This window comes from Coturnix japonica, chromosome 9, assembly GCF_001577835.2.
Source record: "Coturnix japonica isolate 7356 chromosome 9, Coturnix japonica 2.1, whole genome shotgun sequence".
Classification (NCBI taxonomy): domain Eukaryota; kingdom Metazoa; phylum Chordata; class Aves; order Galliformes; family Phasianidae; genus Coturnix; species Coturnix japonica.
Genome location: NC_029524.1, coordinates 13010709 through 13025451, shown reverse-complemented (window position 1 = coordinate 13025451; position 14743 = coordinate 13010709). Strand labels below are relative to the sequence as shown.

Genomic DNA, 14743 nt, shown 5'->3' with positions numbered 1-14743 from the left:
GGGGTGCACGGGGCGGTGGGCACAGGCACGGGGTGAGTGGGTACGGATGGGAGGATGGATGGAGCGATGGATGGATGGATGGATGCACGGACAGGTGCGGACGGATGAGGGGTGTAGGGGTGTAGGGCGCACCCTCCCGCTGCGGCACAAGCTGCGTGGCCCGAGCACTGCGGCCCCGGGGCTCTGCAGGCACTGCAGGGACAGGAGCGCTGCCAGGATGACGGGGAAGCAGCAGGCAGAGCCTGCACAGCTCGCTAAGGGGAGGATGCGATGCGCTCTGGTCAGGCTGGACCGGACTCTGGGCACCTGATGGAGCTGTAGGGCATCGCTGCTCAGTGCAGGGGAGTTGGACCACAGGCCTTTAGGGGACCTTTCTAACTCAGACGGTTCTGTGATTGTATCTCCTGCTTCACAGACATGGTTAAGTTTGGCGGGAGGAACCAGGGAAGACAGCACAGAAAAGCTGAGGTGAGTGTCCTTAACCAAGTGAAACGTATTTGCAATGGGAAGTGCTGCAGCAATAGAGCTGTACAGCTTTGCCTTGGTGAGGGGCACACAGCACTGCAGGGTGTTGAGCAAATCTAATCCAGGTATTGACCCTCCTCAGGTTAAGGCAGGGGGAGCCACTCACACCCTATAGCAGCACCCAAGCCCCCCACTGCACACACGGAGAGCATGGAGGGTGGTCTGACATTCTATCCTACTTCTATTACCCAGTCCTAGACCCCACGGTCTGATTTCTGTCCACATACAGCCAAGAGTTGGACTCAATGATCCCCATGAGTCCCTTCCAACTGGCGCTATCCTGTGACTTTAACAAGGTGACTGGAAGGCAGCAGCCATGAAGGGGGGGGAAACAGGGGGCAGCTCACATCCATCGCTTTTCCACATCATTGCCCACATCCTCAGCCCAGCTGCCTGAAGAGAAACGGCACTGAGCACTGCAAGCAGAACAGTGTGAAGTTGGGACTCCAGGAGCCTCCTTCCACCCACCCACCAGTGACTACAGCAGCATCAAGAACCCACAAGAGATCAGTGTTGAATCTTTCAGGAGTTTTATTGAAGCAGACAGCAGGTAACTTCGATACAGACACCTACACCCCACACCAGGTCAGACACCAGCCCTGCCATAGCAGCAGACATGGCTGTGCTGGCTGCTGACCCGCCAGGTTTCATCTTTCTCTGCTGGTTACAAAGCACACGGTTAAGTCTGACATCGAGATGCATGCAAATGCTACAGCAAGGAGTCACAGATAGCAAGCTCTTAAATACCACCTGGAGAAGTGTCACTAGGAAACAGCTACACAGGGCTGTGCATGTGCCTCAGAGACAGCAGGGCATTTAAGGATGAGTGCTGGGACTCATACAGACCTGGACAGCAGGCTGCCAGGTTCTGATGAATGCAAACAGAGCCCCTCGGTTCACGTGGGCTGAACTCACTGCACAAGCAGTGGGCACCCACACCCCACCTTTGTGGAGGACTAAGTCTCTCACCCAACTGCGTGTCTTTCAGGCATCACTGCTAGGCCTCAGAGGTAATGCTCTTGATTTTAGTTAGCATGACTTTTAACACTTTCTTTTGCTTTTATATGAAGTACACAGCCAGGTGCTGACTGCCACCTTCCTCCTGGCAATCTGCAGCTGTCAAACACCAAGTGCTCTTTGTAGTAGCACACACACCCAGAGCAGCATCCCGAGCCCTTCAGTCAGCCCCATCCCTTACATTCACCTTGAGTTCATGAGGTCTTTGCGACCGGTTTGAAGGAAGTTTACGACAGCACAGAACACACAAACTACTGCTAACTACTCTAGCTTTCACTAATATCCCAACCCCAGCCTCGTTACTTGGGGCAAGAAGCAACTTCACAACAGCACAGCTATTAGAACGAGTTCAGCCTACAGAGTTACAGAAGGACAGAAGAGATTGAAGTTTGTATTTGTATCACCACAGGAGAGTGGAAAAAAATAGGACTGCAGGAAGTCGATCCATGTTAGATACTAACCATCAAGCTTTGCAGATGACATTTCATGATAAGCATAAATCAATTATGGGAAACACTGTCCCCGATAATTACGTACACCCATAGTGCAACATATGGAGGTCACTGCCTCCGATATAACACTGTGGTAGGCAAAAACTACCTTGTTCTTTACACATTATGGAAGACACTGCCCCCGATAATGTCAGTTAGGTTTCATGATACATAAGGTACTGGAAGTCTGCAAAAAGCTGCCATTTCCAATGGGGCCCAATGCCCAATCTGAGGGATGAGTTTGTGTGCGGCACAGTGGATGGAGTGAGCGCTGCACAGCGAGCCCTGCTCAGGGTACTATGCCCCTCTATGGAGCAATGCCACCACATGAGCAAAAGGCTGCCAGAAACAGGGGAGAAGAGGGAGTCCTGAGCCCACAGAGCGGCACAAGACACCTCAGGGAGCCAAAATCTTCTAATTTTGAGTTGCTTTTCAGCATTTCAAGAGTCATTTAGAAGCGCAACCCAGAGACTTGCTACCGGGTTTAAAAATAACATTTGAGGGGGGGGTTTGCTTGGATAATTTTAAATGCAAAGTTCCAGTATCATGTTTGATTGTAATAGCAGATGCTGCTTTATTCAAAAACGACAGTATAACTGTCATAATTATGGAAGGCACTGCTTCCGATAATTATCTTCTATAAAAAAAACCCACACACCATTTATAGTGAACGCTGTCACTGATAAATAAATAAACAAATAAATATCTCAGTGTCAAACAAGAGCCATCCTGCAAAATGGCATCAGCCAAACAGAGTTTGGCCAGCAAGAGACTCTGCTTTGCAAAAGGCCCCAGCACAGCAAGGTCTGAAGTGCCAGCCTAGAGCTGGCTCTCAATGATTCTAGTCTATGATTCTAATGCCGCAGGACTCGCAGAGGTGCCAGCTAGGAATACAAAAGGGGGCACGACAGTCTTTGGGTTATCTTTCCTAGGTATTGAGGCCTGCCCTTGTAGCAGCAAGCCTCCAAGATGTCACTGGAGCCCTGCTGCTGAGTAAAGGCAGGCCGGGCACTTCAGAGCTTGCTGATAACTCAGCACTTACAGGCTGCTGTTTTTATTCTTCAACCATAGGTTTGTGCCTGCAGCTCACTGGTCAGAGAAGAGATCCTTACTGCGTTGGAAGAATCCATTCCCTGCCCGGTCACTACATTTAGGAGGCCAAAAATAAAAAGATTCTTGATAGACACAGTACCTCCCCACTCAAGGTACTGGTTCAGGATTCCCTTGTGCTGTCAGCTCTCCAGTACACCAGAGAGCAAACCCCACAAGCAGCTGCAGGTGACAAGTTTGGATCGTGGTCAGACAGCAGCCTGGTCAGATTTCATCATCATTTTAGTACCTGCTTTAGAATTGCCTCCAATGAATTTGTGTAAGGTGAGATTTAAATGTTACGTTCAACTTTGGTGAGGAAAAGATTTGTTACCAAAAAGAAAAAAACAACAAAAAAAAGCCCTCTACAGAAAAACAACGCCATGCTAGGGAGTGGGTTTCCCTAACCCTGTACCTTAACCAGGTGTTTGCAGTGTCTAGAATTCATTGTCAGTATCCCAGATATCACCTCCCAAGGCGTTAGCGGCCCCTTTAATGGTCCACGTTGTCAGGGCCAGCTGCTCCTTCAGCAAGTTCAAATCCACGCTGTTCTTGTTGGTTTTCAACAGCTGCAGATGCTCCACCAGACTCTGCAGGGTGTGGCTGCCTTTGCCAAAGAAGACGTGGCGAAAGGGAACATCTTTTGGTGAGAGATATGGTGACAGGAAGTCATACTCCACCTGCAGCAGAGATGCAAACTCAGGGTTATACTCTCACCTCCCAGGTTTTTCTTTCCTTATCTGCCCCCATCACCAGCCCCCAGCCTCCCATCAGCACCAAACCCTTCCCTACAGCAGCTCTGCCAGGGCCACATCCTGACAGCAAGCAAAGAAGTCATGTTAACACTTAGCAAGCAAAAGAAATGCTGATCTGCACAGTGTCTGCAGCTTCCAAGTACAGAGCCCAACCTGGCCAGTGCTCACCTCACAAGGAAAGGCAAACCAGCTGCAGACACCTACCTTCATGATCCTGTCATTCAGGGCTCTGCGGATGACCTTGTTCTCCCTGTCGCTGTTTTCAATGTCTCTTCTCAGTGCATCTGCAGCTCGCTGGAAGTCACCACGGGCAAAAAACAGCCAGTCCAAGGTCAACCCCAGCTCCTGTGAGGGAGGAGCTGTTAGCAAACCTGATTTTCTTCTTTTGCAGCTCTTACCAAGAATTTTTCTTTTTTTTTTTTTTTTCCAGTTTAATTAAGTAGCAGAGCAAGTTCCTGGCAGTCTTTTCTGAGGTCACTGAGCACAGCTTATGTCTCTCCCCACCCACAGTTTCTTGTACTGTTGCTGCAGAGGTGCAAACGAGACGCAAAGCTGTGCTGTGCATGACATCCAGGCTAGAAACCATAGCACCCACATCCACTTCCTCTACCACAGCCATGTCAGCTAGATCTGTCAGCCACAGCTACACTGCCTGTACTGCTGTATAAGGAACATCAACTCAGAGTGTATCTTATAACACTCGTATCCAGAGGAGGAAGATGTGCACCCAATTGCAGCTAACAGTCCCAGAGTACTGTTACCACTTGGCCCCAGAACAGCTTTCAGGGATTCAGTGCACTCAGCGCCCTTCTCACCTGCACATCCTTAATGTAAGGCAAAAACTTCTCCTGGTATGCCAGTAATTCTTCACTGTATCTCCCAAAGTCCAGGAAGAGCTCGTGATCGTGGGTCAGCCTGAGAGCTACTTGTCCAGCTACTTCCGCAGCAGCACGCAAAAGAGCATCTAGATTGTTAAACTTCCTCAGGTTCTCCAGTGTGTCATCCTTCGTGCCCAGGAAGCGATACTCCTCATCTTTCTAGAAGAAGGAAGACATTGAAATTAGACAGAAGAGCTTCACCAGCTCAGAGTTATCTTCCAGTACATTCCATCTCCTCATGCCTCTAAGTATTGAGATTTAGGTTGGAAAAACTTCAAAGCACAGGAGAGGGAACAGACCTTCTACATTTAGTCCCTCACAGCTTCCAGCTCTAGGCAAGATGCTCTGCTAGTTTGTTAGCCCGTTCCCTCAGATTTCCCTGCAAAGCTGTGAGCAGGCAGACTCCAGCACATATTTTGGTGCATGCTGACAGTACTCTCCAGCCCTTCTGGGCAGAACAATGTTAGATATTTTGGAGGAAGCCTGACACTAGCAAGATCCAAACATTCATGAGCCAAGGAAGCTGTTACCATAAAGGCTCCCAGTTCTACAGCCTGGCTAAGGCCATTTTTGCAGCAACAAGCTACAACAGCAGATCTGGACAGAATCCCACCCCAACAGAACACAAGCATCCAAGGTGCTCAAAGATACACTACAGGCCAACCACATTCCAGCAGCAACCTTCAGAACACGTACTGCCATAGCTGCCAGGTTGAGAGGTCACATCTCCTCTCCCAGAGAGGCTCCTACGTGAACACTAGGCTCAGGACAGCACTCTAGGCTTTGCCATCTTGGAGAGTAATACCCCTATAGCACTTGGATTGAATACACCAGGCAGTTAGACAGACAGTACTTACATTGTAGAAACCAAAAGACACCACTGGGATTCCCGAGTATGCCAGGAAAGGGAATGCTGCATTATCCAGGCCAAGAGGAACACTGCAAGAGACAAGTACTGGGTAGTTACCAACTGGTTTAGACATCCCAGAAAAGAAAGCTACATGGCTAAAGGGCTAGAGCTGAAGCACTGAACCAGCTGGGCTACCCTGTCGAGACAAGACAGGTTTTGGCAAGGAGTCCCAGCCAAGTGCCAAAGGCTGCTGGTCACTGCTCTTTGTACAAGGTGGCTCTTGACCTGCAAAGAGGGCGCCTGAACTGCCTACAGGCAGCTTGGGGCAGCACTAAGCAGAGCTACTGCTCTGCTGTTCACACTTGCCTGAACCCACCGCAACAGGTAAAGCCTGCTCCAGACAGTGGCATGACATTCCAGCACAAAGAGCAGAAGTTGTTCAGTTTGTTCTACAGAAATCTGCTTTCCCAAACAGCAGGACAGCAATACTTACACTGCTTTTACCCAGTCCGAGCCAACTCTGTTATAGAGGTTTCCTGAGTTTGATGCTGGATCCTTCACCTGCAGAGAGATGACAGTCACTGCACTTGTTCTGACCTCTGTTTTGGTTGCTGTATCTGCCCCAGAATTTGAAAAGCTACACCTGTGTCTTCTTCCACACAAGCACACTCTATGTGCAGGACAGACCTTCCACCAAACAGTGATATTTACTGATTTCACACTGGACACAAACCGCAATTCCCAGAGCCCACCTGACTTCAGACAGAGTCCTCCAGTATATTTTAGCCCCTTCATATGATGCTTCTCCTGAGAAGGTGCTGGCTTTGGTGAGGAAGATAACCTAGCATAGCACTTAATCAGCCCAAGACCTCTCAACTCACCCCCTTCATAATTCTTTCCAGCAGCACATACAGCAAGGGGCTGGCAGAAATCTTGATGTCATTTGCTCCTGCAAAAGAAAAAGGGCATTTGACACACTGATAACTACTAGAACAACTCAGCCCTGCGACTGAGGAAGATCACTTGACACAGGTGGTAATCTATCTATAGCTTGTTGCCAAAGGGTCTTCAAGGCATGGAGGGCAGAAATTATTGAGACCTAGAAGAACTGTCTTCTTCTGGCTCCGGCTGCAGCAACCTCCCCGCTTCAGTACAGCCAATGATAAATGGAGTCATTCCAGCTTACAGCCAAACATCCAACAGCACCCTTGACACAGACAGAGCAGAGTTTCCATTTCTGGAGGCTAATCAATGACTGTCAAACTATTCTGGTCCCACTTAATTTCAAGGGGAAAAAGAAAGGAGAGCAGCAAATTACCCAGGACTGCAGCATCCAAGTTGATGTAAGTGAAAGCTTTGGCATGCAGCATGGCAGAGTACCCCTAGAACAAAACAAATACTTTAAGACAGCAGTAATAGAATAACACCAGGGCACTTAACTGAAAAAGTAAAATAAAATAAAATCAGTTAAAAAAAAAAGTAAAATAAAATCAGAAATGACTGAGCAGTCAAACATAAGTATATCATATAAACTGTACCTCCAGCCATTCAGTAGCACCCACAGCTCCATAATCTCCTGCACTCCAGCTAGCAAAGATGATGCTTCGCCTTGGTTTGTAGCCCTCTGCAATGAAAGAGATGGAGATGCAGATCAGCACCCAGGGCTTGGGCTGAACAATCACCTGCTACTCGAGCAGAGCTTAAGCATTCTGGCTGCCACAGACAAATATGCACGCTCATGGCAGCAAGTGCCCCCTTTTTCCAGCCCCCCTCCAAATCCTTCGTGCAGCAGAACTGTACAGTGAAGCCATGCTCTCTATATTTCCTCTTTCTTCTTTAGCTGCCTGAGCTCAGAATTAATGCTGGAAACAAGAGCACTTGCAGTAAGTGCCATCATGCAACCCCCATCCCTCCATCTGCTGAACTATTTTTCACCTTCAGGCCTGGCTGCACAACAAACAGCTCAGATCTGAGGTCTGTAGTGCATGCTATACAAGAATATTCTTGCATTCAAGCCACACCAGATACAAGCAGGTGGTCCCTTGGAAGCAAGTGCTCACTGCACTTGTTGTCTGTGTTGGACAAGAAACAGCTTTTCAGAACCCTTCCAGACTCCCTGTGCATTCTCAAAGGTTCACTTTTTTAACAGGGCTCTCCAATGTTAAAAACATAGAGTTAAGCCAGTATCATGCTTTAGTACACAAGTATTTACCATTTTTCACTATGTCTGAGATCACACGAGCAAGTTCCAACAATATAGCAGTTCCAGTGCCAGCTTTAGCCACTCCTGGGCCCCAGGAGTCTCTCTGGGCTCCAATCACAACGTACCGATCTATAAAGGAGACATCAAGATCTGAGATACAAGCTTCACTTTGCAAACACTGTCTATCAGAGAGGCAGCTTTGAGTTTCTGTGCCAGGAGCTACGTACAGAGCCTAACCTCTGTATGAGGTGCACTGCTTTCATTTAGCCTTTCCCTGCCAGCACAGTTCAGTTTTACTCTTAATCCAGAAAGAAAGGCCTTAGTTCTAACTGATGAAAACTACCCTCCAGCCAGAGCCACAACATAATTGCTCGTACCTGGTTCTTCAGATCCCTGGATAGCACCAAAGATGTTCAGAATCTTCCTGTCTTTCATGGAATTGTTCACATCTATTTTCACCATTATCTTGCTCTCCTGCTTTGTTGTCACCTTACAGGAATAGATCCCACCTTTCCAATCTTCAGAGCATGAGTCTCCATCCATTTTGCTGAGGAAAGAAACCCCCTTTAAACTCAGTATCCAGCTCTGGCCTCGCTTAGTTATATGACATCAGGATAGCTATGTGATATCATTTACTATCCAGCTATCCCATCTTTAAGCTACAAGATATGGACACAAGCATCACGTTTCCAGCCAGTCCCAGTAAGTGGTTCCTGCGATACACAGCAGAGACCAGCAGGGAGCTCCCTGGGCTCATAATACCTCAACACCATCCTTAACCCCTGCAACAGACACCAGCACAATAGCCAGAAGAAACCATTACCTGAACAACTTGGCTGCTGCACTGCTAGAGATGGTCTGAACAGCAATGTGGGGTAGTCCTGAAGACTCAATTGGTGGAAACTGGGTGTGGTTGAACGAAGGGAAGCCTGGGGTGTAAGGGTCTCCAGTTCCAAGGTGGGCCTGTGAAAAGCAAGAAAGTTCCTCAGGTCTCAGAAGAGACCAACTACACAAAGGCGCAAAGTGCTGCTTGAGATAGAAGCCTGCATGCAGAAAGACTGCTACAGTTTGCAGCCCACGGGGGAAAAAATAATTATTCAGAATAGCAAACAGAAGAGCCAATTGCATACTCACATGGCCAAATGGGATAAGCGTATCTGTTATCCCATACTTGTGTGAATCCACGTACATGAGGACTCCAGCTGCTCCTGCCTCTTTGGCATTTGCAACCTGAAGGGTAGAACAACATTGGCTGCACATCTGCACTTGTGGAAGCGCTTCTCAGCTCTGTGTCCATGACACACACCCAGCAGTCCCACAGGCCAGCCTCTCCACAAGTATCTGAAGAGCAGTTGTGGGACAGGCCTCAAACAGGCTTGTGTACAAAAGGACTTCAATCTTTTATAGACTGCTTGGTATTACTTCCTATGGAGGGAACATTACAGCAATACACGCGGCAACAGGCCGGGAAGGCAGTGCCAGCTCTTGGTGCAAGTGAAGGCTCAGTAAGGAACCAAGTGAAACACAGCAGCCAAGTTCTGAAGGTACTTGGCTGTAGCAGCAAGAGGTGCTCTGGAGACAAGGCTGTTCTGCTTCTAACAGCCCTACTGCTGCACCTGCAATCCCCCCAACTGCCTCCTTCTCCCTGCTTTTCCCAGATGCTTGGCCATCCCAGCCGGGCTGCCAGAGGCTAAGAACACTGGCCCCATAAATGGTAACCAGCTCCTTTCAATCTGTGTCCAGACCTGCACGTGGAAGCTTGGAGAAAACAAGCAAGACCAGACCTGCTGAGCAAGTTTACCTGTGAATTCTAGAAACTTGAACTGAGACAGAGAGGTGTGACTAAAAATCAGACCATGTTTGGCCAGGCTTTGGGGCGCACAGTGCCTACCTTCTCAGCAAGTGTTATTTTTCCAGCTCTGACAATGACTATGCTTCCATTCAGTGAAGCCACTGACTTCTGTATTGTCTCAAAATCTTTTTTCAGTCCATAGTTCACGTAGACAGGTTTGCCCTAGAACAGAAACGCTATTATAAACACAGCAGGCCTATACTTGTAAGACACTTGAAGCAGCCTACAAAGTTACGGAGCCTGGAACACATCAGTCTGCCATTAACATAAGGCAGTTCAACCTCAGCAATGTAAACTCTGATCACACGCAACACGCTGGAGCACAATCTCTATCCAAGCTCCTGGGCTGGAAATTTAAACTGTGTCTTGCTGAAGGAAGAAAACTGTGTGTGCCCACTCTTTGCCCCCTCCCCCCCAGCTCTCTAACCAGGGAGGCCCATATATAGTGCCTACCTTGAGGCAATCTATTTCAGACATCACCATCTGACAAGCGTGCACAAATCCCATAGTTTTCTTGAAGGTACTTACAGAAACAGAGCCACTCTCACTGTACGCCACGTATGCATCAGGAGTCTCCAAGGTCTCCTCACTCTCACCGACCAAAACAGACACTTTGTTCCTGGTGCTGTTAAGAGTTAGGAGACAGTGTTACACTCTCTCACACACTAAATATTTAGCTACCTCACATATTTCCATAATTCTTGTAATATTAAGTCAAAGCAAAGCCTGAAACAGGAAGACTCACCCCAGTACTTTCCCAGAATAATTTCTGGGATTGTTCAGATACATCAGTGAAGGTTAAATTCTACAGCAATTAAAATAGCCTGTGTTTCTGCATCTCTTACTGGTTCCTTCAGAAAAGCTGGCCAGCACACTGAATTCCCCTCACATGAAGGGCAAGAAGCCTTGTGGATGTGAGCTGCCAGCCAACACAATGCCAGCTGATACCCTCCTGAGCAACTGGGAGCCACTGCTTAATTACAGACACTGGAAGTCTGCTTTTCAGCTGTTCTTCCTCAGTGTGCTTTTCCCTCTATCTCTTAACTGTGCTGTAAGAGAAAGCCGTCCCAAGAAAAATACAGAGATCTGCTACTAGTCCCTTTGGATATGATAAGTCTAGAGAAAGGAGGAGCCACGGCTTGCCAAAATAAGGTCTGCTTTGGAGAGGTGTAATAGGCTCACAGTTTCATCAGAAATTCCATGTTTACTCAGCGCTATGGAGACCCATGCTATGTATATGACAGATCTGCATTCCTTCATTAACATACCTGCCTCTGACTTGCAACTTAATATAGTGTTCATCGTTCCACACTTTATCCAAGAAGAAGCTGTTGAATTGGTCATGAATGTAGGTGGCCATGGTCGTATCTTCAGCCTCACCAGCCTCAAAGGAGCTCACATCTGTCCTTTGCCTGCAGGTAGCAGATACACGGCTTAGGCTACACCACCAAATTGCACTTCAGCATCCCAACCTACTCACTCAAGTCAGATGGGTCATTTAAAGCCCACATGCCTCCCTGCACCATTAAAACCCTTGCTCCCTCCCATAGCTGTAAGCTACAGTTTCTGGAACTGTTACCTCAAACTGTCTACAAGACGCGTGGCTGACAGCCTGTCTGACAACATGGTTTTGAGTTGAGGCCAGTAGATGACAGGTGGTCCTTGAATCTCTTCTTCTGCAGCTTCGCCATCCACTAAGTAAGATGCAGTAGGAGTCATCTCACAACTGCCGCTCCCATCTTGACACCTGGCAGCCAGCTGCATTCGTCCACGATAACTCAAGTAGCCAATGAGAAACCCTACAAAGAGAATACATATTCCTTAGAGGGTCAGAAAGACAACTATACCAGCTCCACACCACACAAATGCACTCACAGCAACTTGACAGTTGAGATGCATCTCTGTTCTCACACCATTTTTAACAAGCTGGCATACCCAGGGACACACAGGAATAGCATCCTGACATTTTGCTTGAGTTGGCACATTTTAAAGCACAATGCAGATGTGATCTTGCGTTTGGCAGAGTCCCCTCAGCACCACTCAGAGGGAAGAATGTTTACTTTAGGTTGGCAGCAGAGTTGAAACCTTTTGAGAGATCAGTATCAAGCACCTCTTATATTCATCCACATGCCTAGAGGAGCACTTAGAGCATATCAAGGGAAAACCAGAACCCTTGCCACAGCCACCCATTTTAATTCAGTTAAGTCACAGTCTCACTGTCAAGCTTCACACTTCTTTATTTCAATTCTATATTGCAAGTTTGAGCTAAGCATTCTAAAGAGACGGTGAGAAGAAGCTGCAGCCTGGATTGAGGTGCTTTAATCACCTCGTGAAACACCACAAATTCTAATACTAATGGCCTTGGAGGGGTGCAGTACTACAGTCCACTGCTCACAGTTGCTTCCCACCCTTCCTTACCAATCAAAAGGAGGAGAAGAGCTGCAATAACTAGGAAGCAGAGCCTCTTGCCACTTCTCTGTGGCTGAGCCATACTGGCATGCATGTGCTCAGGCCTTTCCACGTCCCCTCCTTCCTCATCATCAGCAGACAGCTTCATCTCCACGTGGCTGTTGTCTCCATCCGTTTGCCGGGCAATGCTGAAACGTGTGTATGACATTGGCTCGACGCTGAACTGTTAAAAGACAGAGACATCATGGAAGGGAATCTGCTACACCAGCCTATAGGCAGCAGCACTTGAACTAAATCCAGGTCTCCCACCAGAAATGACACTAGCACAGCCCTAGCACTGGCTGTCAGTAAGTTGCACTGGCTGCTCTGAACAGACACAACCAGACTAACATCCATACAGTGTCTGACTCTAGCTTGGACTCTATTACAGATACAACACAGAAAATAGCACTGACATTTCCCATGTGACCCCACAGCAATGGCTGGCAGAATCTCCTGGTCTTAATCAGCATTGCATTGCTCTGACCTGAAAACGTGCAGCTTGCACATAACAGAACTTTGATCTGAATGGAAGAAAAGGAAGACAACCCCTCCACAGCTGTGCCTTTGAGCCACATTCACTTTGACGCAAGTAGTTTCATCCTGCGTCTACACAACCTTACATTAAACTGCCCCAAGCTATTCTTAAATCAGACTTCTGATGAATATTATAAGGGAGCTACGCTGAAAAGAGATACCCATGGGAATCATAGAATGGCTTGGGTTGGAAGGGACCTTGAAGACCGTCTAGTTCTAACCCCCTCCTGCCTTGTGGAGCTCTGTTGGCTCACATCATTCTCCTCATCTTCCAGAACCCCCAAGTCCTTCTCTGCAGGGCCACTCTCGACTTCTTCTCCCAGTCTATACACACATCTAGGACTGCACCTTGTGCTTGGACCTGATGACTCTCATTAGGTTCTCACAGGCCCACTTTTTGAGCTTGTCCAGGTCCCTGAGGTCCCATGTCACAAAGTCTGAACTTAAAGTAGAACTTACCTCCCCCTCCCTGCTCTACCCGCCCCCCAAAGTAACGGAACACAAGCTGGTTGTCCTGACAGGCATATGATCAGCTTCCTCAGCTGCACTTCCCCCTGGGACACTGTTCAAAGCTCACCCCCCTTGCTTATCTCTTTTTTCAGCTTCCTGAAAGACCCAAGACACCACAGCAGTTACTGATAACCCCACCATACCGAGCAGCTTGCACCACCTTATCACAGCCAGTTAGCTACAGGGAAGCTCACAACCCACACATGAGCACCTAACCCCACCCCATCTCTTGATAAACAGCACAGGGGTGTCACGACTTACCAAGTTAGACAGCGCTGCTCTGGCATGATCCATTGCCTTCCAGAAGGATACCCACCAACTTGACCGAAGGCCTAGAAATTCAGAGCACAACAAATCAATTCTGGCTGTTCTCCTGCCACCACAAAAGAAGCCCAAGATCAAAGTCAATAGTGGAATGCACGTGCATGCTTCTATCTAAGTCACAGCCCTGATTAACCGACGACAAACTTGACCATTAACCCTGAATGCAACCAGCAAGTTCATGTATTCTCAATAACTCTTCATGGAACCCCAATGGCGGCAGGTAGCGCAGCTCAAAAGCCAAGGGTCTTGTCTATAGCAGGACCACCTCTGCTTAGGAAGGGGTGACAGGAGGTGGTGCTGTGACAACAGGCACCACTCACCTCAGTCTATCAGGATCCGGCTCAATGGCAGATGGATATGAGCATCTAACTGGTAGCCAGGGGTGGCACAGCACCCTACACCAAAGCAGTACTAGTTCCCAACCCCATAGCAGCACTTCCAATAGGAAGGTATCTCCAGAAGGTATCTCCTACGCGATTGGGTTCTTTCCAGTGTTACAAAGTCAACCTTTGCTTTGACCAGCCAACAACAGCCACCCAAAGCAGCGGTCACTTTCACAGCCTGGATTTCAAACAAATGCTCAATGCTGCAACCTGGTGCTTCAGCACTCCTCGCTTGGCCTGCTGCGGGAAGGAGCACCGTGCGGTACCGACCGGACAGCGTGGGTCGGAACCACCCGGCTCATGTATGTCCTGAAGCACCGCACTGAGAAGCGACTGTGGGCTGATCCCTACGGGCAGGGCATTGAATAGTAGGTATAGCAGATCCGCAGGTATAAAGCAGATTACCTTCACACCTGCGAGCTGTGCAACAAGCTGGTTGCTTGGGGCGGAGAAAATCAAAGGTTAATAATAACCAGGCCTCGTTTCACCCTTTGCTTAGAGCCGAGCAGCTGCTATGGGCTGTAAGGACAGCCAGAGGGCCGGACTGCAGCAGGACGAGCATCCCGATAGGCCGCGTGCCCATAGGCCGCATGCACGGCGCCCCGCGGGCACCTCAAGGTCAGAGCAGCCGCGTGCGATGAATGAGTGCGGCCCTCGCCCCCAGCAGGACAACCCCCCTCAGCCCCACACCTGAGCGCGGATCACCCCTCCCTCCTTCCCCTCCTTCCCGGCCCGGCCCGGCCCGCTGTCTCACCCGCCCTCCGCTCCGCTCCTCAGCCGCCCCCTCCTCTCGCCGCTCAGCGGCACCGACTGCCGCTCACTGCGCCGAGCGCCACGATCACCCTGCACGCCCCGCCCCTCCGTCCCCTGCCCTTCTCTGA

General features: G+C 48.9%; 1 protein-coding gene across 1 annotated transcript; it reads right to left on the bottom strand.

Moving 5' to 3' along the window:
* Positions 1–1038: 1038 nt before the first annotated feature.
* On the bottom strand, positions 1039–14743 carry TFRC (transferrin receptor). The gene is made up of 19 exons (XM_015871822.2): positions 14617–14743; positions 13417–13487; positions 12079–12292; positions 11240–11459; positions 10929–11072; positions 10189–10285; positions 9700–9822; positions 8943–9038; positions 8632–8771; positions 8186–8355; positions 7818–7937; positions 7144–7229; positions 6924–6987; positions 6487–6554; positions 6099–6166; positions 5613–5694; positions 4693–4914; positions 4082–4222; positions 1039–3802 (listed from the first exon to the last, which is right to left on the bottom strand). The coding sequence occupies exons 2-19, from the start codon at positions 13447–13449 to the stop codon at positions 3560–3562; spliced, it is 2331 nt and encodes a 776-aa protein (XP_015727308.1). The 5' UTR covers positions 13450–13487; positions 14617–14743; the 3' UTR covers positions 1039–3559.

What these genes read in the sequence shown, in the direction of transcription:
- TFRC (XM_015871822.2), bottom strand. Translation starts at nt 13,449, where the DNA reads ATGGATCATGCCAGAGCAGCGCTGTCTAACTTG. An exon ending in AAGTTGCAAGTCAGAGGCAG is followed by an intron (nt 10,286 to 10,928) that starts GTATGTTAATGA and finishes AACTCTTAACAG; the next exon opens with CACCAGGAACAAAGTGTCTG. An exon ending in TCGGACTGGGTAAAAGCAGT is followed by an intron (nt 5,695 to 6,098) that starts GTAAGTATTGCT and finishes TGTCTCTTGCAG; the next exon opens with TGTTCCTCTTGGCCTGGATA.